Raw genomic sequence first — 27,140 nt, 5'->3', positions numbered from 1 at the left:
ATAGATTTCAGCCAAGCACATCAAGCAGTTTTTTTCAAATTTAGACTCTAGAAAGCCACCTAGGAAAGTAGGGTTACATTTGGTTTAAAATTCTGATCCCCAACTTTTTTTCATCTAGGAAGAAGCAAAGAAAGCAAGCAACCTGAGATGAGGACCAAAGGGCATTGGCCCACATTCCCAGATCTGAACACTAAAACCTGCCTGATGGGTAGAGGTCTCTCTTCACAGACTGGGCACATTCCCCACCCCCTGAAAGGATCCTCATTCTACAGACTCATATATCAATTGAGACCTCGCTCAATCCCTCTTCCAATGAAGAGAAAGCCTCTAAGCAGAGAAGGAAATTGAAAAAGCTAGGCCTGGAGGCACAGCCTTTACTACGCAGGAAAAAAAATGTCCTTGGGTAATGCATAGGGCTCTTAAAAATAAGAGGGAGGTGAGCCATTTGAACAACAAACATTATTTTTTATTAAATATTTAAACAAATACTATAATAATTTCTCTTTCATAAGAAACTTAAACATTTTATAACATTATCAGTTTGGAAAAAGACAAAGAGTAAAACTGAAGAAAAGTAACCAAAAGACAAATTCAAGGACAGAATAAATACAGCCTGTTTAGATGCCTGCCTGGCCCTGGTGGCTGCTCCCAGAGTACTACGTCCTCAGCCTCAGAAGTAGTAGTAGTAGTTTCAAATCTTTTCCAGCTTCAACACGTCCAAGGGGGGGATTTTGGTGACTTCAAAGAAGATCCTGCAAAAGGAAGAGGGGTCTTCTCAGTGCAAAATAGGCCAAAGCAAGCAGGTTCCCTGGAATAAGTAGAACATAAGGCACTTGGTTCCCCATCTAGGCTTAACCCCAGAGCAGAAAGTACGGTGAAAAGTAATTGAATCTTTTCCCATAAGTGAGGCTAGTCTGGGCCTCCCCATGACTGGGCACAAACCCAACCTCAACTGGAGGTTGCTACTTACTGGTTAGAATACTTGGAAAGCACAGTCTTGAGTGTACAGCAATGATGCCGCAAAGTCAAGAGGATGTTCAGCTGCTTAACCAAGGGGTGGAGATCAGAGATTTTATAGCCACTATAATACTCCAGAGTAGGAGCCTGGAAGAAACAGCATGAACAGTAACTTTTAAAACAGGAAGCAGGCCCTTCCTCTGCCTCTACTACCCCAAGTCCAAACTTCCTATCCATGGTATAGGCAGGGAAGACAGAAAAACATTTCAAAGACTCATATGGCACAGACACTGACCAATAATTATAGGGTACTACCTAGAAGAATAGATTCCAGCCTCAAACTAGTGGTATGGCTATATCCATATATATCAGTTGGGCATTAGCCCTGCCTGTAGGAATTCATGTAAACTGAAATCCACCCACCAAAGAATCTAAGGGAGCGACCAGCTTTGTAATTTACTCACTGTCAGATAAAGAGCCAAAGGCTAGACAAACCTTAGAACAAACTTGAGGTTCCAACTAATGGCCAACAGGAACCTAAGGCCATTCTTCCACTCTGGCTCTAACAGCTATCATTCTTTGCATTAATTTTCTCATTCAACTTTAAGGATGTCTGGTAAGTGGCAGAAACAATATAGGGGAGCGTTTAAGAGCAAAGGTTCCAAAGGCAAACTGCTTGGGTTCAAATTCCAGCTCTACTAACAGCATGGACTTGAGCCAGTTATCTAACCCTTGGTTCCTCAGTTTCCCAATCTGTCAAATGGGGATCATTATAGTAATTACATCACAGGGTTAAATGAGTTAATATATACAAAGCACATGGAAGAGTCTAGCACATAGTAAGTACCCAAACAATGCTAGCTAAAATTAATTTTACTAAGCCTTGTGTAGGATGCTAGGAATACTATGATGATTAAGCTGCTGCCCTTGTGGAGTCTGTAGTCTCCTGGGGGAGATACACATGCAAACAGAGAATTACAAAATATATGGAAGTGTAATGATGAAAGGATAAAGAATCAGGAGCCATAAACTTTGGCTGAGAGAGTCACAGAAAGCTTCATCGAGCTGGGCACATCTGCAATAGACGTCAAAATTCAAGTGGGAGCTTCACGGGTAGAGAAATGATTTATTCTATAAGGCAGTGCTTTTCTAAAAATGTCTTAAATTATTTTTTCTCAACTTTTTTTCAAATATCTTACCTGGAAGCCCAGATATCTTACCTGGAATTGGGGGTGAGAGCTAAGCCCATCAATTTGAATCCCTTTTATATGGTCCCTGAGACACTTCTACAGGAATCCCAGGGCTTTACTGAATACTGTTTGGACACCAATGCCCCAAGCAAAGGGCAGTCATTGGCATGTTGAACAAGGCAGTGACACATGGGTTAACACATTATATTGGGTATATTAAATAAGATTAATGGCTCATTGTCACTGCTTAGGTTCAGGCTCCAATGCTACACTTGACTATTATGAAAGCCTACTTGCTGGTGTTCCCACTTTTATACTCCCTCTTCTGATACATATTCTATACTGCCAAACAAGTACTATTTCTAAAACATATAAATAGGACTATGTCACTTGCCTGCCTAAAAGTACTTGCAATGCCTTAGTATAAAGTGGGTCAGTCAGCATGGCATAAAAGGTCTTTCATGATCTGGCCACACCATACCATTCTGGTCTGATCTTTCACCATTCTCTATTAATATATTCTCTGTTTCATCTATAGAAACTGTCTTATTCTGCCCCAAATACATCAAACTCTTTTCTTATTGCCTTTATGTCTTTTCAATTATTATTCTCTCTACCTAGAATGTCTCCTCACTAGTTCCTACTCATCTTTCAATACCCAACTCAAAAGTCACCTCCTCTGTGAAGTATTTTTATCCATAGCAGAAGTATATATAGCATAAGAGAACTGTGGAGCCAGACTATCTAGGTTCAGATCAGGGCTGACATTTAGCTGGTACTCGCTGGCACAGCCACACCAAATGTTAAAACACTGAAATATTTATATACTGGTTCCAAGCAGTTTGCTGCCCTGAGCCCTTCAACTGTCCTACCAGACTTCCCCAGGATTCAAGGGTTAAATCCTGGCTCACCATGAGGCCTCCAGGACTATGGCTGTAGAGCTATAGTGAAGTTATTTCTTATCTGTAAAATAGGAAAAATAGTACTGATCTTCTAAGGTTGTTATGAAGATTAAATGAGTTAATACCCTAAGTGTTTAGATAACTGCCTAAACACAATAAATACTAGCCATTGTTATTTATTCTTTTTCATCATTACTGCCATTTACTGAATGCTTTCTCTGTCCCAGGAAATTTCAGTATGACTTGTCCAAGTTCACAGAATTGTTTATAAGGTTCTTTCTCAGCACACAGAGGTTCTCCCATCAGTAGTGGCTCTAGGATTTCTAGGTCAGAGAGGCTTAGGAGAGGTTGGGAAGGAGCTTAGGAGTGGTTGGGAAGCAGATGCTCATTTGCAAGCATACTCATTCTACTTAGACTGCATGTTATACATTAGTAAAAATTAAGAGTTCTTCTGAGTTGCTTTTATGCACAATAAAATAGAGAAAGCATCAAATATGTTTTATTTGTATTTGGGAAGGCAGCTTTGGGGGCCTTCTACTTCAAAGAAGAGCACTATAGTATACCTCTGGGTCTCCTATCATATACAAGGACAGTTCTTTAAATTCTCTGTTCTCTGGGTCAGTGCTTTTCAAACCCGGTTCCAACAAACTCCCTCAAAGGATAACCTTGCTAAGGGGCCTACAAGGGCCAGTGGTAGAATGGGGTCAGGTAAGAAGTGTGGGCCCAACCAACATCCTGATGCAACCAGAATAACTTCATGGTAGTTTTTTGTTGTTTCTTTTTTTTATTTGTTTTTATTGTTATTGCTGCAACATTGGGCTTTCACATAAGCTTTCTTTGCCACAAAGGGTACTACGATAAGAAAAATGAAATAAAATACTTCAAAACCATTCCTGTAGAAACCCTTTAGGGAGCCAAGCCTCTAAGATGTTGAAATGTCAAAGAATTCATAACTGTAGGTACATGGCAGTTTTGTCACCGAGTTTCCCACAGCCCTAATTTAAACCTTCCCCTTAAGCTGACACCGTGGTTTTAAATCCCTACCTCTTGACCCTAGGAAATGCTTACCAAGTGTTTTAGCTTCTTCATGTAGAGGGCCAGGAGGAAGGAGCCAGCAGCTAGCTTGGAAGCCCTCTCCTGGATATAGTCGTATTCCTGCAGAGTCATCTCACAGATGAAGCGGGACAAGGTCAATGTCTTCATGCTCGTACACATACACTAAAGGCAGCAAGAAGACTGAATCAGTAATCAATTCAGAAAACCAGCACAGAGCAGAGACCTTCCACAACCACTCTCTCTGGTTATCCCATATCAGGCCTAAAGGGCTCCTTGTCTGAAAAATATACCTCTCTTGCCATCATGACTCATACTGAGGACCTTAACCCCAAAAGCACAGAATCTTAAGGGGAGTATTCTGAAACTGGCAACAGTACTTGCCACCTTTAGGGTTTTTAACCAAATTATCAAGTATGCTTGTGGTACACTCCCACCTCTCCTTTTTGTAAAAAGCCCTCCAACTATAACTCTGCACCTGGTTCCACCCTAGGAGGTGTTCCATATCCAAAAGAATGACTTTTTCTTGTTTGACTCATTTTTTAAAAAAATTACAACCTACAACACACATAGAAAAAAGTACACAACATATATTTGTATAATAAAGTGACCTCCCTGTAACCAATACTCTGGTGAAAGAGAACTTTATCAGTATCTCTCCAAACTTCTCAGGTATCTCTTGCTGATCAAAGAATCTTCTCCCAGCCTCCAACTCTGCCCTCACCTCGCAATTTTATAGGCACACAGTGGAAATCTGAAATTTTCTTCCCCCCATACTTCCTGAAGTTTGCCAATCTATGAGAGTGGCTTGAAGAAGAAATTTCCCTGCCCCCAGTTGTTCCTTTCTCTTTTCCTACCACTCAGGCAGCCACTCTGGGTATGGAGGGGACTAACCCAGCAGTGGGAGAATGAAGATGTGCCTCCTTGCTCTTACCCTAGCATATCTGCGCAGAAAATGATAGGCGATGGGAATGTTGATATCAAATTTGAGGGTTTGTAGGATGCTGATTTCCATGGCGAGCATCTCATCTCGCTGATAAATACCATCACAGATGTACAGAAAGTCATCCACACAAGGTGGGCTGGTCTCCTATGGGTGGAAAAGAGAGGTAGTCACAACCACACAGAGTCAACCCACTCCTCTCTGCTTAGAGATGAAAGGTAGAGAGAGAGAAGCGTGAAGAATAAGATGCAAAAACATTTCCTGGCATTAATCTTCAGGGTAGCTCTAAGAGCCAGCTTCTGGTTGATATGAGTGGCACATCTAAAAACCAAAATCAGAGTCAGGTCATATCTGCCCAAAAACTGTACCATTGGATAAAGGATAAGGCCTCTTGGGATGGATTCTTACAGTGTTGGAAGCAGCCATAATATGGCACAGGAAAGCAGTGATCTCTTTTCTAATGAGTGAGAGCCAGGAATGGGAAGGGAGAGCCAGGAATGGGAAAGGAGACCATGGAAAGGAGCACTAGAGATGAAAAATAATCCCACGTTCTAGTCTAAGGAATGAATAAGGCCACTGGAGTAACAGACAGTGAGAGATCAGCAGACAGGCACAGAAGGAGCTTCAGCAAAGACTGAGAACTGCAGGGAATGGGAGGATGAGCATGGGAGCTAGAGTATGAAGATCTAGGCCAAGCCAAGGATGAGAAGAACCCCTATTCAGGAGTATTTTCCCATGTGCCTCCTTCTGCAGGTTGAACCTTGGTTTGGAGGAAATGATTAGGAAGCAGGAAGACCCCTGAATTTTTTCTCTAGCTACATCTAACTGCCCACACCAGCCTTACACCCAAATCTTTCTGTCCCTTTATTGTGAGATTACAGACTGGAACCCTCTGGTTTTGCAGACAAGGAAATTGAGGTCCAGAAAGAGAAAGCAACTTGCTCAAGTTCACACAGCAACCTAGTGTCAGTACAGGGCAAGAAACCCTCCCTTGCATTGCTCTACTCATCAGTGGCTCACTCTTTTCTTCTTTAGTCATAGCACGTCGATACCTCCTCTTTGCAAAAGTCTTTCTATACTTCTCAATCCTGTGAAGGGAAGATACCCCTTCTCCAAAAAACATAGTGGAGGCCCTTTTTCCTAGCAACTAGGAAGGGGGCTCCTGGATCCAAGATTTACTTAAAAGTGCTCCTCACAGGAAAACAATTCCATTCACAATTGCATCAAAAAGAATAAAATACCTCGGAATAAACCTAACCAAGGAAGTGAAAGACCTATACCCTAAAAACTACAAGCCACTCTTAAGAGAAACTAAGGAGGACACTAACAAATGGAAACTCATCCCATGCTCTTGGCTAGGAAGAATTAATATTGTCAAAATGGCCATCCAGCCTAAAGCAATCTACAGATTCAGTGCAATCCCTATCAAAATACCAACAGCATTCTTCAATGAACTGGAACAAATAGTTCTGAAATTCATATAAGAATCACAAAAGACCCTGAATAGCCAAAGCAATCCTGAGAAGGAAGAATAAAGCAGGGGGGATCTCACTTCCCAACTTCAAGCTCTACTACAAAGCCACAGTAATCAAGACAATTTGGTACTGGCATAAGAACAGACCCACAGACCAGTGGAACAGTATAGAGACTCCACATATTAACCCAAACATATATGGTCAATTAATATATGATAAAGGAGCCATGGACACAAATGGGGGAATGACAGTCTCTTCAACAGCTGGTGTTGGCAAAACTGGACAGCTACATGTAAGAGAATGAAACTGGATCACTGTCTAACCCTATACACAAAAGTAGACTCAAAATGGATCAAAGACCTGAATGTAAGTCATGAAACCATAAAACTCTTAGAAAAAAACATAGGCAAAAATCTCTTGGACATAAACATGAGTGACTTTTTCATGAACATATCTCCCCGGGCAAGGGAAACAAAAGCAAAAATGAACAAGTGGGACTATATCAAGCTGAAAAGCCTCTGTACAGCAAAGGACACCACCAATAGAGCAAAAAGGCATCCTACAGTATGGGAGAATATATTCATAAATGACAGACCCGATAAAGGGTTGACATTCAAAATATATAAAAAGCTCATGCACCTCAACAAAGAGCAAATAAGACAATTAAAAAATGGGGACAGGATCTGAACAGACACTTCTCCAAAGAAGAAACTCAGATGGCCAACAGACACATGAAAAGATGCTCCACATCGCTTGTCATCAGAGAAATGCAAATCAAAACCACAATGAGATATCACCTCACACCTGTTAGGATTGTCACCATCCAAAAGACAAACAACAACAAATGTTGGTGAGGTTGTGGAGAAAGGGGAACCCTCCTACACTGCTGGTGGGAATGTAAATTAGTTCAACCATTGTGGAAAGCAGTATGGAGGTTCCTCAAAAAACTCAAAATAGAAATCCCATTTAACCCAAGAATTCCACTCCTAGGCATTTACCCATGAAAACAAGATCTCAGATTCAAAAAGACATGCACCCCTGTGTTTATCACAGCACTATTTAAAATAGCCAAGAAATGGCAGCAACCTAAGTGTCCATCAGTAGATGAATGGATAAAGAAGATGTGGTACATATACACAATGGAATATTATTCAGCCATAAGAAGAACAGAAGTCCTATCATTTGCAACAACATGGATGGAGCTAGAGATTATTATGCTCAGTGAAATAAGCCAGGTGGAAACAGACAAGTACCAAATGATTTCACTCATGTGTGGAGTATAAGAACAAAGAAAGAAACTGAAGGAACAAAACAGCAGCAGACTCACAGAACTCAAGAATGGACTAACAGTTACCAAAGGGAAAGGGACTAGGGAGGATGGGTGGGAGGGATAAGGGGGAAAAAAGAGGGGGTACATTACTATTAGCAGACATAATGTGGGGGGAGTACGGGGAGGGCGGTACCACACAGAGAAGGCAAGTAGTGACTCTATAGCATCTTACTACGCTGATGGACAGTGACTGTAATGGGGTTTGTGGGGGGGAACTTGGTGATGGGGGGAGTCTAGTAAACATAATGTTCCTCATGTAATCATAGACTAATGATACCAAAAAAAAAAAAAGATTTGGGAACAGAACTGGAAAAAAAAAGTGCCCCTAACATTCTCCTCCTCCTTCTGCTCTCTGTTGGCCAGGGATCCCCCTCTTCTTTTTTAACCCCCTTGAGGCTGAGGTATGGAGTGTGTGTTCAAGCCACAAGGATGGCCCTAGGTGGAGGGAGGGAGGAGGAAGGAAAGGAGGGAAGAAAAGAGGGTAAAAGTGGAGGAAGCAAGGGAATGAACCAGGGAGCAAGTAAGCAGGGAATGAAATGGGCCAGAGAGGGAAGCAGCAAGGAATGGAACAAGGGAGAGAGTGAAGGATGGGGCAGTGAAAGAGAATAAAAGGAAAGGAGAAGTCTAGGGGGCAAGGGAGGGAAGGAGGAAGGAAGAAAAGGGTGGGAAAGAGAGAGGAAATGAAAGCGATAGGAAGGAGGGAAAGAAACAGGGAGAGAAAGAGAGGGAGGAAAGGAGGATGATGAAAGAGAGAATGGGTGGGAGAGAGTCAGTGAGAGAGCATGTAGTGATGGGGAGCAAGGATACCACTGAATAAGGAAGGAAGGAAGTGAGCCAGAGAGGGAAACAAAGAGAGAGCAAGAAGGAAGGGAGAAGAAAATAAGGGAACAAGGAAAGGAAGGAGGGTAGAGGGAGCCAGGGTGGAAGGGAGTCATGGTACTAGGGTGCCATGAAGCAAGGGGGGGAGGTAGGAAGGAGAAGAGCAAATGAGGAGGGGAGAGAAGGAATAGTCAGAAAATGGGGAGAGGGAGGGAAGGGATAAGCAAAGGAGGAAGTGAGGTATGAGAGAAGCAAGGGGGAGGGCGGGAGGAGCAAGAGAGAGAGGGAGAAGATGGTTCAGAGGGGTGTAGGGGAGAGATTTAGCAAAGGAAGAAAGAAGAGAGTGAGCAAGGTAAAGGGAAGAAAAGGAAAAAAGGTGGGAAGATAGGAGAGAGGGGAATGGAGTAAGACAGAGGGATGGAGGGGTGTGAGAAGAAAAGAAGGTAGCAAGGAGGGAGGCACAGAACGAGTAAGGGATGGAACAAGGGTAGGAGAAAGGGAGGGACAAAAGGAAGCAGCAAGAGAGAGAGAGAGGGATGGAGCAGCAGATGGACCAAGGGCCCAGGTGAAGGGAGGGAGTAAGCTAAAGATGGAGCCCAGTATAGAGTGAGTGAGTGCACAAAGCAGGGGTAAAAGGATCAAGGGAGCAACAGAGGGAAGAATTTACAGAAGGCTGGAAGGAGGAAAGGAGCTATGGAGCAAGGGTGGAAGTGAAGCAAGGGCAGAAGTGAAGAAAGGGCAGAAGTGAAGTGAAGGCGGAAGTGAGGAGAAGGCAAGAACTTCAATAGAGGGAGGTAGAGAGGGAGGCAAGAAGCAAAGGAAGGAAGTTTGGGGTTAGGGATGGACATTTGGCCTGAAGTAGAGGGTAAGTGAATGAAGGCAGGAACAAAGGAGGAAGAGAGACAGGGAGCAAGTTAGAAACAGAGCTGGAGAGGAACCATCAAGGGAGCACAAAAACAAACCCACAATTGTAAAGTTCTTTGAACTCAGTAAAAGTTGCTATCTCTCTGCTCCTAAACCCTAAGGTTTCATACAACTAGCCTATCTGAACAACAACAACAAAAAAAAATGAGAGCTGGACAAGATTATTTAGCATCCAAAAGAGAAGAAAAATAAGAGAAACTGTTAGTTAGATGGATTACAGTTGTGAAGGAAAGGCCAGCTTCTTGCTTTTATACTGATGAGGAAATATACAGAAAGTTCTCAAATCCCTCCCCCCATCCGGGTTTGGTAGAAAGCCAGAAAAGCTAAGAAAGTCAAGGAAACAAAGTTTCTGTTAAGACTTCCAGAATTTAAAGGAATCACAAGGTACTTGGGTGCTTGAGATTGAAACAATGTAATGATGTATCCCCCCTCATCCCACCCCGGGACTCAGTGGTATGGAACAGCTTGTTAATCATAGTCATGGAAGCTCATTACTTTATAATACAGTATCCGGGTAACCTTTACAGAAATTAATTAAAATATAACTAGCATCCTGAATACACCTGTAGTGACCTAATAGCTCCTCCTGAAACAGTTTCTGGGTGCTGACTCCCACCGTGGCTCTGTAGTAAATGTATAAAAGGCGTGGCTCTTCTGTACTCGGGGCTCAGACCTTTGGAGATCACTCTCCTCTGAGCCCACCAGCATAATTTAAACCTTCACCTTCCAAGACCTCTGAGAGCTGCTTGGTTCTTCCGTCAGTGATGCAGTCCAGGTTTTCCAGTTTTCTGTAGCAATACTGCTATTTCAAAAGTAACTATTTCACCTAGACTTAATACCATCTACACCAGGCCATTTTCTTTTGACGTCTCCAGCACCCAGATTTAGAAATGCTTTCTTGTGTATGCAGTTCAAGCTTCACTAGACGGAGATGGAGTTGGTGGAAGAAGAAAAGGTTGGGAGGAAGGGCAAAGAATCATGGACCAGAAGAAAGCATTAACAACCCATTTAACTAGGCATATACACACATCATAAAGAGTAAATGGAAGAACCTTATTGATGTCAAGAAACAAATACACCACCATTGCCACCCAACACATGCTTTCCTACCTTGGAACAGACAAAAAAATTGGTAGGAAAAATTATCTGTGTATGTATATAATTATGCATACATATATGTATATAATATATCATATATATATATGCATACATACAGCATATATATGACTTGGATAGAAACTTGATTGATTAGTTCTTTCCTGGTCTTATGGACTCAAGCTCACCTCAAATTTTGCTGCAATCAGCAAAGCAGTGGAACCAGTGAGTTGAAGCTCGTCCTTCTTGCATATTACCTCCATAAGGTAATGATCCACCAGCTTCACTGCCAAGTACAGGGTCTCATGACTCATCTCAAAGGACATCTGGAAGAAAACACAAACAGAGCACAAATCTGCATATTGTCCAGCTCCAAAGCCTCATCCAAATAGATCTAACTACCTGGTATGCAGCATTGAAGACAGTGAAGCTACCACACCTGACCAGCTGAGACTACCATGAATGCGGGAACTGCTAGGTGCCTGGCTATATCTCCTGTACCTTTGAGGAACCTGGGTAGGTGACCAGTCTGACAAAGCAGAGAGAGCTGCTCTGCCTTTTCTATGAGCACTTTGAGTGAACACACCCTTTCCTCTTGATTTCTAGTACTTAGATTCTTCTTTTACTCATTTGCTACTACTGTATACAGTGAACCCCCAAAAGAAATCATGTTCATTTAACTCTGAAAGACAGAGACTTGTTCATTAGTTTATTCATTCATTAGTTTCTCTTCCCAACTAGATATGTTATTACAATGTATAGATTGGGAACAAGTACCAGTAGCACCATTTGGAAGTAAGCTGATGGGCTAGAAAAGCCAGAATTAGATTAAAGCATTAGTAGTATAACCCTCCTTCCCTTCTTTCTCTTATTTATCCTTGTCTTGCCTTCACCAACTCCAAGAAACCATTGTGTATAGCCCTAGTTCCCCAGTTACTGCTGGCCCATGTGACATCTTTGTGCAAATTAGAGAAAAGATGCCTTCTTTGGGTAAATGCAGCCCTGCAGGCACACATCTTATCAAGTAGGTAATACCTTTATATAAATTAGCAAAAGTTGTCACTGCATCAGGGCCTAGAAGCCCCACAGCCAGAATGTGCACCTTGGCAAACAGAATATGAGCTGGACCCCATCGCCCACTTGCTTTAGCTGGAGGCCATGTGCAGGCACAATTTGCACTGTACACAGGGTTCCTACTGAATCCTTAGTGATGCTTCTTCCTCACAACCCCTTAGGTTCTTAGGATTCAAGAACAATAAAAATCTATAGTTTAACAATAAAATCTATAGTTTAACATTTCTGTGCATGAATCCTCTTTAATGTCTTTACCAAACAGTTTTTCAGTTCCTGCCATAGACCCTCCAAATATAGCCCAATCTCTCTTTGAATGTTTTAACAGAAAATTCTGCCTTATCTTGAGTAGAAATCACCTTCCCTGTAAGCTTCACTTACTTCACTGGGCTTCCTTTTGTAAAGGTTACTGTTATTGACTGAAGCCTAAATGACCAAAAAGTAGGTCAGTATGGAGAAATGGATGTATATTTGCATAGGTGAATGATTATCAGAAGATAATTTGAATGCACTGGTTCAGCAATAGACACGTTAAGTTTCTGAGTAATAGAAATACCAAGAAGCTGTTCTTACTGTTCCTGGGACAGGGCCTTGGATCTTCTAAGAAATCTGTCCTTATTAGTTTTCTATTGCTGCCATAATAAATTACCACATATCTAGTGGCTTAAAACAACATTAATTCCTTATCTTACATATCTGGAGGTCAGGAGCCCAAAATGAGACTCACTGGGCTAAAAAACATGTTGGCAGGGCTATTTTTCTTTCTATAAATTCTAGTGAAAAATCCTTTTCCTAGGCTCTAGGAGCTGCCCACATTCTTTGGTTGGTGGTCCCCTCCATCTTCAAAGCCAGCAAATGCCAGGTGAGTCTTTCTTCACTGCATCACTCTTTGCATCACTCTTCCACATTTAAGGGCCCTTGTGATTATATTGGGCCACTTGGATAATCCAGGATAATCATCCTATCTTAAATTCAGCCAATTACAATCTTAATTCCATAGTCTAATTTTCCTTTCCCATGTAAAGTAATATATTCACAGATTCTGGAAATTAGGATGTCAATATTTTATTCTGCCTACTATATTTTCCACAGGAATGTCATAAGAAAGGGATGGGGAGAGTTCATGCAGATGAAGAGTAATGTTTACCACCTTAAGTGCCAAGAAATTGAGATCAAATTTTTACCAAGAGGGCAGAAATGGAAAATAACAGTTCTCTGAGGATGAACAACAGTTCTCTGAGGATGATGCCTCTGTGAGCAAATGACAACACCAGTGCTTGTATATCCTCCTTCGAGTACCTGACATAGGCATGGGACAACCATGCTCTATATTATTATAAAATGGCAACATCTAAAAGTGTAGGTTATTCTGTAACATCTTTCCATGTTGACAGGTAGTAACTACACTAGTTGGGGTGAGCATTTAATAATATAGATAACCATCAAATCACCATGTTGTATTCTTGAACCCAATATATTATATATCAACTATACTTCAATAAAAAATATTTATTTACTTAAAAAGAAAAACAAGTGTGGGAAATATCTAAATGAATGGTTGAAATTTGAAGTCAAATACTCAAATCAGCAGCTATATAAGTTATAGCAATCCTGCTTCCTTGAATGTAAGACAATGCTCTTCTAACACAATTCTACCACTTGAGACTATGTGGATCAAGTCTATCCTTGTGACAGCCCTTCACCTACTGAAGACAGTATTTAGGCTCCTATCAGTTTCCATTCTAGACCAAATAACTTGACTTCTTCTAACTATTCTTCATGTGATACAGTTTTCTATCCCCTCAGCATCAGGCTCCAAATGAGGAGCCTAACTTTGTGTCAGTTATAGAAGAAGGACTGCTCCAGGTAATTTCAAGCAACTACAACAAATGAAGAGAAGAAACCTTTCAGCACTGTAGCAAGGTTCTTTCCCTTATGACAGCCTTTGGCTAGCATACCCTTCCAGTTCTTCAAAAATTACTATCTCTTTCTCTGGAGATGGATAAGGAGAAATAAAAGGGAAATGATAAATAAATCAAAACTATAGAAAATATAAAGATTACTCTTAGTCTCAAACTAGCAGACAAATCTGACAAAATCCATATCAAATTCCAAAAGTCAAAGACCATTTTCTACACAGGTGAATAAACAGAGGAAATCTACCAGACATATGAAAAAAATTAATTTTTCAAGGCAAAATATTCTGAGGAACCAGAATAAGTATCTACTTATGAAAGCTTTTCACTCCAAAGAACTGGAATAAGCTTAAAAATGTACTCTCAGATAAAATCTATGAAAAGGGAACACTCTGGAATCCAAGAAGACTGCTTTCTTTTCTTTCTTTCTTTTTTTTGGCATTGATGTATTATTTTATCGAAGTATAATCGATATACAATATTATGTTGGTTTCAAGTATATAATATAGTGATTTAACAGTTAATATACAATATTTAATCCTCACCCCAACTAATGTAGAAAGATACTACAGAACTACTGACTATATCCTCTACGCTGTATTTTCATCCTAGGGATTAATTTTTCTGATGAAAAAGCAATTACTTGATTATAAAGTGTATACAGTGAAGAGTGTATTGGATTATGACAAAAATTAAATCAATGATTCCCAAAGCAATTTTAAGAAATTCTCCTAGAACTGAGAGGTAAAAGAAAGCTGAATGAATGAAAACTTGAGACACAAGAAGAACAGATTCTGGACATATACAAACACACACACACAATCACAATGAAAGAAAAAGCAGAAGAGAAATAATCATAGAAAAAGTTTTCTCTGAGCCAAAGAAAGATTAAACCTTTTGATTGAAAGGATCTATAATATATAATACAAAATTAAGGAAAACAGATCTATATCTAGAAATGTCAAAATAATTATTTATGTGGAAGGTAATCTATTAAACAGTAATAATCTGGCTCTAAAAGTTTAGATAATTTTGACTAAAAATAGAAGAAGAATTAAATTAAAAATATGCAAATTATATCATCTTACTTTACAGGCAATTAATAGGTCAGATTCACCAAAGGGGTTGAATAACTAAATAATGACTATATCCATATAACAATATTATGCAGTTTAAAAGAATGAAGTACATCTACACTTATATGGGAAGATTACTAAGACTTATTCTTAAGAGAAAAGAGCAAGTTGAGAGCAGTGTGTACAGTGTGACCTATTCGTACACCAAAATACCATAAAATCCACAATCATTAAAAAGCTGTGTTTTTATATATGATATGTATGTATGTATATCACTCACATAATTTAAGAGTCAAAAACTTAACAAAAGTGGTAAGACACACAGAAAAGGTCTGGAAGGATAAACTATAGTTTTGTATGACTGAGGAAAAAGAAGAGGAAAAGGGTTGTCGATTTTGCACATATACACAAACACAAACATATATGAATACACACACATATTATAAACATGTATTAATTTTGTAGTTTAAAAATTATATGGGGCAGAGGGGTTAAGGTAATATGAAGGGGGTGAAGAAATGCCAGGAGAAATTAACTAAACAACGATTGTGGGTGGTTACCACATTGTTCTTAGACTTTGATAAGTTATGCAAAGAAATAAATAAATTAGCATATAAATTATATAATAATTATTAAGCCAAAATTAATTGACATAATGACCTTTGTACCCTATAGAGGTCTTTAAACATCAGTGAATCATTTGTAAAAACCCATTATATCTGAAGCCATGAAGAGAATCTCATTAACTTAAGAAAAGCAGAAATTATTATTCAGGTCACATCTCAATACACAATATAATAAACCTAGAAATTAGCAATAAATGGATAAACCAAACAAACTAAAGACAAGAAAAGCACTTGAAAGAGATGGTACGCACTATTCTTAAAGAAAGAAATAAAATATGGGTCAAAGAGGAAATAAAAATTACAATTGCAATTATTGAGTAAAAACAAGATAGCTACCACACTGTCTTTCAAAACTAATGGGATGTAGTCAGAACTGTTACTTAGAAGAAAATGTATAGCTTTGGAGATTTTATTATAGAGTCAAAAATAATTAAAATAGACTAAGCATTCATTTCAAGAAGCTAGGGAAAAACAACAGAACAAACCATAATAAAATAAAAATAAAATAATAATGGTGAAAGCAAATGTTAATTAATTTTTTAAAAAGAAAAAGTTATACATTTATCCATGAACTGGTTATTTGACCAGAGGACTGCATTAATATTTTGCAAGGGAAATTGAGGGGAAGAAAACAGGTACATGCATGCCAATACATGGGAGCAAACTAAAACATCACATATTTTGAATGAGGGAAAAAAAACAAAGGGATATAAAAGAATGCCATGTACAATCTATGATAATAACTATGAAAATATTTATGAAATGAATGATTTTTTAGGAAAATATAAACTGCAAAAATGACTCAAGAAGAGTAACAAAACTTTAGTAGGTCAATAACCATCAATGTTATTAGACAAAGTTATCAAAGAATGATACATGCAAATGGCACCACACATCGGTGAGTTCATGGGCAAATTCTTCAAGAAAAATATAATGACTGTGTTAAACTTAGTACAAGAGGAAAATTTCTCTAATTATGTTAATAAGCTAGAGTAACTCTGGTACCACAACTTAATAAAGAGGGTACCCTTCACCAAAAATTTACAAAGGAATAGTTGGTGAATATAGAAGCAAAAATTCTAATTATAAGCACATGAAATCCAAGAGTAAATTAAATAAACTATGACTAAGTTTAGCAAAGTATATGAATACAAAATACAGAAAAAACCAATTGCTTTTGCAATATGATAGCAATAAATTCAAAAATTAAAGGAAAAAGGATAACACTATTTAAAAAAAGAAACCTCAATAGTGAATAAAAACCTTTTTAAGTCAGTGAGACCAATCCGAAGAGTATCTTTAAAATTTGAAATTGTTAAAAAAGACTTGGTAACTAAACAGACAAGACATAACTGGCTTGGAAAGCTCAATATTGTGAAATCTGTGAACTCTCTCTGAATCTATCTCAATGGGCTATTTTTTAAAGTTGACAAAGTTATTTTAGAGCTCACATGGAAGAATTAATATGTAAGAACAATGATGATTATTTTGTAAAAGATGAGTAAAGAACCAATAAACGTATTATAAAGTCATAATAAAATAGCATACTAATCATTTGTTTTGATTTTTTAAGTTTCTACATATAAGTGAAATCACATGGTATCTGTCTTTGTACGACCTGTTTTACTTAGCATAATATCCTCTAGGTCCACAAAACAAATGAACAAACAAAAAAAATGGAAACAGACTAATGAACACAGAGAATGGACTACTAGTTATAATAGAAGAGGGGGGTACATGGATGGGTGAAATAGAGGAAGGGTATAAAGAGGTATAAACCTCAAATTATAAAATGAAATTAGTCACAGACACGGAAGTACAGCATAGGGAATATAGCGAATAATACTGTAGTCTCTTTGTATGTTAACAGATGGCAACTACACTTAGACCTGGAATGACCAAAGATAAACCCAAGTATATATGATTACAGATGTCATTTCAAACCAGTAGATAATAAAAACCAATAAATAGTATTAGAATAACTGGATAGTCATTGGGGAAAGATGTACAGATGCTGACACTAAAACCAAAATATTCGCTTTTATTCAAAATAAATTCCAGATAAAGATTTAGATGTGAACATTAAACTATAAATGTTCTAGAAAAAAAATTCAGAGAAATCTTTATACACTTATGACTGGAGAAACATTTTCTAAGCAAGAAAAAAATATTAAAACCATAAAGGGAAGAAGTGATAGAACCTGACTACTTGAAATGCCAATGCTCCTGTACATCAACCTGAAATAAAACATTAAAAATTTTCAGACGTCAGATGGCAAAAAATATAACACCTTGTGTTGGTAAGACTATGAGAAAATAATCACTTTCATTCAGCACTGGTTAAAGTACAAATGGACATGAAACTTCAGAAGGGCAGTTGCCTGTATATGGAGAAATTTTAAATGTGTATTGCTTTGATCTAATACTTCTACTCCTAGCAATCTATTACAGAAAAACTAAACTAAATTTATGAGCAATACAAGCATATGCATGTTCACTGCAGGGTTTTTTCTAAGGGCAAAAGTTGGAAATAACAAATGTCCACCAATGGGTGGGTTGGGTAAATAATGACAGTTAAAGAACAGAATATTATACAGTCAGCAAAACTCATGCAAAAATATGTCAATTTAATTGGAGAGATGTCTGCAATTACATGAACATTGGTAACATAAGACAAAAGCAAGTCACAAGACTATAAAGAGAACATAATAATCCTAAATGTGTATGTTCCCAATTATAGATTTCAAAATACATAAAGAAAAAAATGACAAAACTGAAAAGACAAATGGACTAATTTACAATTACAGTTGAAAATTTCAGTACTCTCTCTCAGTAACAGAATTAGTACACAGAAAATAAGCAAAGATAATGAAGAAATTAACATCAACCAACAGGATCCAACTCACACTTAGAGAAAACTCCATCAAACAGCAGCAGAATACACATTATTCTCAAGTGCCCATGGAACATTCACCAAGAAAAACCATATCCTGGATGAAAAACTTTCAAAACATTTTTAAACATTAAAATCATACATAGATTAGGATTAAAGATAGCAGTGTGAGAGGGAGACAGAGGCTTCCTCCTAAAACTGGATACAATTAGAAAATATAGTTGGTGCAACTAATCCTGAGAGCAACAGGAAAGAAGATGGTGCAGACTGCGTACACCTGGAGAAAAGATCAGACCTCACTGAACAGGGTAACCTACCAAAGCTGTAGCTCAGCCAGACCGGAGCCCTTCCCCCATCCCAGCACACTGGCAGGAGGAAGAAAACTGGAGCAGGGAGGGAGTGGAAGGCTTGGGACTATTGAATACCTAGCTCCAGAGATCTGCGCTGGGAGCACAAACCTACATTTCATGGTGCTTTCATCATACTCCTCTGATTACGGGGTTAGAAAGCTGGGACAGGTGTAGTTCCTGGGGAGACTGGGATTCCAGCCACTTGTGGAAAGCAGGGACCCATATCCAGCTGCTCTGGGACAAAAGCTTATATCTGTGTGCTCGGCCCAATGGTTCAGGCAGTGGAGACAGGCACAGAAGCCGGGAAGCAGAAAACAGCTCTTTCCTCCCCACAGACATGAATACCACTCCCCTGCAACCCCCAACATTGCTTAAGGGGCTGAGCAGCTCTACAATAGAGCTTCTGGACACTAGAGGGCGCCATATAAAATATGAACTGCCAAAGAAACCAGGTCCACAGTAAAATTATTAATACAACTCCCAAGAAAGATTTAAATGATATGGACCTCATGACTCTTCCTGAAAGGGAGTTCAAAATAAAAATCATCAACATGCTAATGGCGGTATGGAAAGACATCCAAGAACTCATGAATGAATTCAGGTTGGAGATCCAATCATTGAAGAGCGTGATGGAGGGTATTAAAAGCAGGTTGAATATGGTGGAGGAGATGATAAATGAAATATAATCTAGAGAAGAGGAATACAACTAAGCTGAGGCACAGAGAGAAAAAAGGATCTCTAAGAATGAAAGAATACTGAGAGAACTGTGTGACCAATCCAAATGGAACAATATTTGCATTATAGAGATACCAGAAGAAGAAGAGAGAGAGAAAGGGATAGAAAGTATCTTTGAGGAGGTAGTTGCTGAAAACATCCCCAATCTGGGGAAGGAGATAGCCTCTCAGGCCATGGAGATCCACAGATCTCCCAACACAATGGACCAAAGAAAGACAACACCAAGAGAAGCAGTAATTAAAATGGAAAAGATCAAGAATAAGGACAGACTGTTAAAATCAGCCAGAGACAGAAATAAGATCACATACAAAGGAAAGTCCATCAGGCTAACATCAGACTTCTCAGCAGAACCTTACAGGTCAGAGGGGAGTTATCATTTAAATTTTAAGGAGGGATTAATGATTTCCAGATAAGCAAAAGCTGAGAGAATTTACTTCCCACAAACCATCTCTACAGTCTATTTTGGAGGGACTGCTATAGATGGAACTGTTCCTAAGGTTGAATAGCTATCACCAGAGGTAATAAAACCACAGTAAAGAAAGCAGAACAGCTAATGACTACGAAAATGCAAAATTAAATTAATTATCCCCAAAGTCAATCAAGGGATAGACAAAAAGTACAGACTATGATACCTAATATATAAAGAATGGAGGAGGAAGAAAAAGGAGGAGAAACAGAAAAGAACCTTTAGATTGTGTTTGTAACAGCATACTAAGTGAGTTGTTAGACTCTAACATAGTAAAGAAGTTAACATTGAACCTTTGGTAACCACGAATCTAAAGCCTGCAGTGGCAATAAGTACATACATATCAATAATCACCCTAAATGTAAATGGACTGAATGCACCAATCAAAAGACGTAGAGTCACTGAATGGATAAAAAAACAAGACCCATCTATATGCTGCATACAAAAGACTCACCTCAAACCCAAAGACATGCAACACTAAAAGTCAAGGGATGGAAAAAGATATTTCATGCAAACAACAGGGAGGAAAAAGCAGGTGTTGCAGTACTACTACCAGAAAAAAATAGACTTCAAAACAAAGAAACCCAGAAGAGATAAACAAGGATATTACATAATGATAAAGGGCTCAGTCCAAAAAGAGGATATAACCATTATAAATATATATGCACCCAACACAGGAGAACCAGAATATGTGAAACAAATACTAACAGAACTAAAGGAGGAAATAGAATGTAATGCATTCATTTTAGGAGACTTCAACACACCATTCACTCTAAAGGACAGATCAACCGGACAGAAAATAAGTAAGGACACAGAGGCACTAAACAACACACTAGAACAGATGGATCTAATAGGCATCTGTAGAACTCTACATCCAAAAGCAACAGGATACACACTCTTCTCAAGTGCACATGGAACATTCTCCAGAATAGACCACATACTAGCCCACAAAAAGAGCCTCAGTAAATTCCAAAAGATTAAAATCCTACCAACCAAGTTTTCAGACCACAAAGGCATAAAACTAGTAATAAATTATACAAAGAAAGTAAAAAGGCCCACAAACACATGGAGACTTAACAACATGTTCCTAAATAATCAATGGATCAAAGACTGAATTAAAATAGAGATCAAGCAATATATGGAAACCAATGACAACAGCAACACAAAGCCCCAACTTCTGTGGGACACAGCAAAAGCAGTCTTAAGAGGAAAGTATATAACAATCCAGGCATATTTAAAGAAGGAAGAACAATCTCAAATGAATAGTCTAATGTCACAATTATTGAAATTGGAAAAAGAAGAAAAATGAGGCCTAAAGTCAGCAGAGAGAGGGACATAATAAAGATCAGAGAATAAATAAAATTGAGAAGAATAAAACAATAGAAAAAATCAATGAATCCAAGAGATGTTTCTACAAGAGAATAAACAAAATAGATAAGCCTCTAGCCAGACCTACTAAGAGAAAAAGAGAATCAACACACATCAACAGAATCAGAAATGAGAAAGGAAAAATCACAACGGACCCCACAGAAATACAAAGAATTATTAGAGAATACTATGAAAACCTGTATGATAACAAGCTGGAAAACCTAGGAGAAATGAACAACTTCCTAGAAAAACACAACCTTCCAAGAATGACCTAGGAAGAAACACAAAATCTAAACAGACCAATTACCAGCAAAGAAATTAAAGCAGTAATAAAAAAACTACCCAAGAACAAAACCCCGGGCCAGATGGATTTACCTTGGAATTTTATCAGACATACAGAGAAGATACCCATTCTCCTTAAAGTTTTCCAAGAAATAGAAGAGGAGGGAATACTCCCAAACTCATTCTATGAAGCCAACATCACCCTAATACCAAAACCAGGCAAAGACCCCACCAAAACAAGAAAACTACAGACCAATATCCCTGATGAACATAGATGCAAAAATACTCAACAAAATATTAGCAACCCGAATTCAAAACTACATCAAGAGGATCATACACCATGACCAAGTGGGATTCATCCCAGGGATTCAGGGATGATACAACATTCAAATATCCATCAACATCATCCACCACATCAACAGAAAGAAAGACAAAAACCATATGATCATCTCCATAGATGCTGAAAAAGCATTCGATAAAATTCAACATCCATTCATGACAAAAACTCTCAACAAAATGGGTATAGAGGGCAATTATCTCAACATAATAAAGGCCATATAAGATAAACCCACAGCCAGCATCATACTGAGCAGTAAGAAGCTGAAAGCTTTTCCTCTGAGATCGGGAACAAGACAGGGATGCCCACTGTCCCCACTGTTATTCAACATACTACTGGAAGTCCTAGCCACGGCAATTTGAGAAAACAAAGAAATAGAATCAATCCAAATTGGTAAAGAAGAAGTTAAACTGTCACTATTTGCAGATGACATGATATTGTACATAAAAAACACTAAAGACATCACTCTAAAACTACTAGAACTGATATCGGAATACAGCAAAGTTGCAGGATACAGAATTAATACACAGAAATCTGTGGCTTTCCTATACACTAACAATGAACTAATAGAAAGAGAAATCAGGAAAACAAACCCATTCACAACTGCATCAAAAAGAATAAAATAACTAGGAATAAACCTAACCAAGGGAACAAAAGACCTATATCCTGAAAACTATAAGACACTCTTAAGAGAAATTAAAGAAGTCACTAACAAATGGAAACTCATCCCATGCTCTTGGCTACAGATCATTAATACCATCAAAATGGCCATCCTGCCAAAAGCACTATACAGATTTGATGTAATCCCTATCAAATTACCAACAGCATTCTTCAACGAACTGGAACAAGTAGTTCAAAAATTCATAAGGAAACACTAAAGACCCTGAAGAGCCAAGCAATCCTGAGAAGGAAGAATAAAGTGGGGGGTATCTTGCTCCCCAACTTCAAGCTCTACTACAAAGCCACAGCAATCAAGACAGTCTGATACTGGCACAAGAACAGACCCACAGGCCAGTGGGACAGAATAGAGACTCCAGACATTAACCCAAACATATATGGTCAATTAGTATTCGATAAAGGAGCCATGGACGTACAATGGGGAAATGACAGTCTCTTCAACAGATGGTGCTGGCGAAAGTGGACAGCTACATGTAAGAGAATGAAACTGGATCACTGTCTAACACCATACACAAAAGTAAATTTGAAATGGATCAAAGACCTGAATGTAAGCCATGAATCCATAAAACTCTTAGATAAAAACATAGCCAAAAATCTCTAGGACATAAACATTAGTGAGTTTTTCATGAACATATCTCCCCAGGCAAGGAAAACAAAAGCAAAATGAACAAGTGGGACTACCTCAAGCTGAAACGCCTCTGTACAGCAAAGGACACCATCAATAGAACAAAAAGGTACACTACAGTATGGGAAAATATGTTCATAAATGACAGATCCGATAAATGCTTGACATCCAAAATATATAAAGAGCTCATGCCCCTCAACAAACAAAAAGCAAATAATCCAATTAAAAAATGGGCAGAGGAGCTGAACAGACAGTTCTTCAAAGAAGAAATTAAGATGACCAACAGACACATGAAAAGATGCTCCACATCGCTAGTCATCAGAGAAATGCAAATTAAAACCACAATGAGATATCACCTCACACCAGTAAGGATGGTTACCATCCAAAAGACAAACAACAACAAATGTTGGCGAGGTTGTGGAGAAAGGGGCACCCTCCTACCCTGCCGGTGGGAATGTAAATTAGTTCAACCATTGTGGAAAGCAGTATGGAGGTTCCTCAAAAAACTCAAAATAGAAATACCATTTGGCCCAAGAGTTCCACTCCTAGGAATTTACTCTAAGAATGCAGCAGCCCAGATTGAAAAAGACAGATGCACCCCTATGTTTATCGCAGGACTATTTACAATAGCCAAGAAATGGAAGCAACCTAAGTGTCCATCAGTAGATGAATGGATAACAAAGAGGTGGTACATATACACAATGGAATATTATTCATCCATAAGAAAACAAATCCTACCATTTGCAACAACATGGATGGAGCTAGAGGATATTATGCTCAGTGAAATAAGCCAAGCGGAGAAAGACAAATACCAAATGATTTCACTCATGTGTGGAGTATAAGAACAAAGGAAAAACTGAAGGAACAAAACAGCAGCAGAATCACAGAACCGAAGAATGGACTAACAGCTACCAAAGGGAAAGGGACTGGGGAGGATGGGTGGGAAGGGAGGTATAAGGGTGGGGAAAAATAAAGGGGGCCGTATGATTAGCATGTATAATATTGGGGAGGCATGGGGAGGGCTGTGCAAAACAGAGAAGACAAGTACTGATTCTACAGCATCTCACTATGCTGATGGATGGTGACTGTAATGGAATTTGTTGGGGGGACTTGGTAAGGGGGAAGTCTAGTAAACATAATGTTCTTCATGTAATTATAGATTAGTGATAACAAAATGAATAAAAAAATAAAAACTGAAAAAAAATCATACATAGTGTTCCTTTTGACCACAGTGGAGTTAAACTACAAATCAATAATAGAAGAATAATAGTGAAAACTCCAAACACTTGGAAATTAAATGACAAACTTCTAAAAAATCCAACAACCGGGGGGGCGGAGCCAGGATGGCGGTGTGAGTAGAGCAGTGGAAATCTTCTCCCAAAAACACATAGAGCTATGAAAATATAACAAAGAAAAATCTTCCTAAAATAGAGACCACAGGACACAGGACAACATCCAGACAACATCCACACCTGCAAGAACCCAGCGCCTTGCAAAGGGGGTAAGATACAAGCCCCGGCCTGGCGGGACCCGAGCGTCCCTCCCCCCGGCTCCCGGCGGCTGGAAAGAAACCGGAGCAGTTTTTTTTTGGCGAGTGCTTTTTGGAAGCCTTAAAGGGACGGGCCCCCGTTGCTAGGGAGGCAGGGTGGTGAGACGGGTGAGCAGGTGCCTGGGACAAGCGCCTGAGGACAAAGAATATCCCACGTTTCTCCCTGCGGGACCGGTGGGCGGGTGCCTGAGACCGGCGCCTGAGGACAGAGGAAATCGCGCATTTTTCCCCTTTTTTTTTTCTCTTTTTGGTGAGCGCTTTTTGGAAGCCTTAAAGGGACAGGGACCCCGGTGATAGGGAGGCAGGGCGGCGGGACTGGTGAGTGGGTGCCTGGGACCAGCGCCTGAGGACAAAGAATAACGAGCATTTCTTCCCTGCGGGAACGGTGGGTGGGTGCATTTTGGAAGCCTTGAAAGGACAGGGACCCTGGTGCTAGGGAGACAGGGCAGCAGGACCAGTGAGCGGGTGCCTGGGACCGGCACCTGAGGACAAAAAAAAAAAATCCCGTGTTTTTCCCTTTTTTTTTCTTTCTGTTCCCTCTCTCATTGTTGCTGTTGTTGTTTTGGTTTGGAGAGTGCTTTTTGGAAGTCTTAAAGGGGGCAGGACAGGTCACTTAGACCAGAGGCAGGAAATCTGGGGATCTCTGGGCACTCTAACCCCCTGGGCAGCAGGGAGCACAGAGGCCCCTTATGGAGATAAATAGCCCCCAGGCCGATCCCCCTCCAACGGGGCTCCACCATTTTGGAGGAACAGCCCCAGCCAGGCCAAGCCCACGACAACAGCGGAGATAAACCCCAAAGCAACTGGGCAGGAAGCAGAAGCCCTGTCTGTGCACAGCTGCCCAGCACAAGCCACTAGAGGTCGCTATTCTCCCAGGAAAACGCCACAAACCAACAAGAAGGGACGGTCTTCCAGCGGTCACTTGTACCAGCTCTGCAAACTATCTCTATCACCATGAAAAGGCAAAACTACAGGCAGACAAAGATCACAGAGACAACACCTGAGAGGGAGACAGACCTAACTAGTCCTCCTGAAAAAGAATTCAAAATAAAAATCATAAACATGCTGACAGAGATGCAGAGAAAAATGCAAGAGCAGTGGGATGAGATGCAGAGAAAAATGCAAGAGCAGTGGGATGAAGTCCGGAAGGAGATCACAGATGTCAGGAAGGAGATCACAGAAGTGAAACAATCCATGGTAGGATTTATAAGCAGAATGGATAAGATGCAAGAGGCCATTGAAGGAATAGAAGCCAGAGAACAGGAACGTATAGAAGCTGACATAGAGAGAGATAAAAGGATCTCCAGGAATGAAACAACACTAAGAGAAATATGTGACCAATACAAAAGGAATAATATTTGTATTATAGGGATACCAGAAGAAGAAGAAAGAGGAAAAGGGATAGAAAGTCTCTTTGAAGAAATAATTGCTGAAAACTTCCCCAAACTGGGGGAGGAAATAATCGAACAGACCATGGAATTACACAGAACTCCCAACAGAAAGGATCCAAGGAGGACAACACCAAGACGCATAGTAATTAAAATGGCAAGGATCAAGGACAAGGAAAGAGTTTTAAAGGCAGCTAGAGAGAAAACGGTCACCTATAAAGGAAAACCCATCAGGCTAACATCAGACCTCTCGACAGAAACCCTACAGGCCATAAGAGAATGGCATGATATACTTAATGCAATGAAACAGAAGGGCCTTGAACCAAGGATACTGTATCCAGCACGACTATCATTTAAATATGATGGCGGGATTAAACAATTCCCAGACAAGCAAAAGCTGAGGGAATTTGCTTCCCAAAAACCACCTCTACAGGGCATCCTACAGGGACTGCTCTAGATGGGAGCACCCCTAAAAAGAGCACAGAACAAAACACACAACATATGAAGAATGGAGGAGGAGGAATAAGAAAGGAGAGAAGAAAAGAATCTCCAGGCAGTGTATATAACAGCTCAATAAGCGAGCTAAGTTAGGCAGTAAGATACTAAAGAAGCTAACCTTGAACCTATGGTAACCACAAATCTAAAGCCTGGATTGGCAATAAGTACATATCTCTCAATAGTCACCCTAAATGTAAATGGACTTAATGCACCAATCAAAGGACATAGAGTAATAAAATGGATAAAAAAGCAAGACCCATCTATATGCTGCTTACAAGAAACTCACCTTAAACCCAAAGATAAGCATAGACTAAAAGTCAAGGGATGGAAAAACATATTTCAGGCAAACAACAGTGAGAAGAAAGCAGGGGTTGCAGTACTAATATCAGACAAAATAGACTTCAAAACAAAGAAAGTAACAAGAGATAAAGAAGGATACTACATAATGATAAAGGGCTCAGTCCAACAAGAGGATATAACCATTCTAAATATATGTGCACACAATACAGGAGCACCAGCATATGTGAAGCAAATACTAACAGAACTAAAAAGGGAAATAGACTGCAATGCATTCATTGTAGGAGACTTCAACAC

At 39.4% G+C, this 27,140-nt stretch overlaps 1 protein-coding gene across 1 annotated transcript in view; it reads right to left on the bottom strand.

Moving 5' to 3' along the window:
* Positions 1-450: 450 nt before the first annotated feature.
* Positions 451-27,140, bottom strand: part of CCNB3 (cyclin B3) — an 86,153-nt gene continuing 59,463 nt past the window's right edge. Inside the window, exons 8-12 of the mRNA XM_036996305.2 lie at positions 10,877-11,014; positions 5,037-5,192; positions 4,118-4,267; positions 971-1,104; positions 451-752 (exon numbers count right to left, since the gene is read on the bottom strand). Of these exons, the coding sequence (XP_036852200.1) occupies positions 692-752; positions 971-1,104; positions 4,118-4,267; positions 5,037-5,192; positions 10,877-11,014 (639 nt within the window). The 3' untranslated portion in view covers positions 451-691. The remainder of the gene's footprint in view (positions 753-970; positions 1,105-4,117; positions 4,268-5,036; positions 5,193-10,876; positions 11,015-27,140) is intronic.

This window comes from Manis javanica, chromosome X (assembly GCF_040802235.1).
Source record: "Manis javanica isolate MJ-LG chromosome X, MJ_LKY, whole genome shotgun sequence".
NCBI lineage: Eukaryota > Metazoa > Chordata > Mammalia > Pholidota > Manidae > Manis > Manis javanica.
The sequence above is the reverse complement of the archived record's forward strand: the minus strand, read 5'-3'. Positions and strand labels throughout refer to the sequence as shown.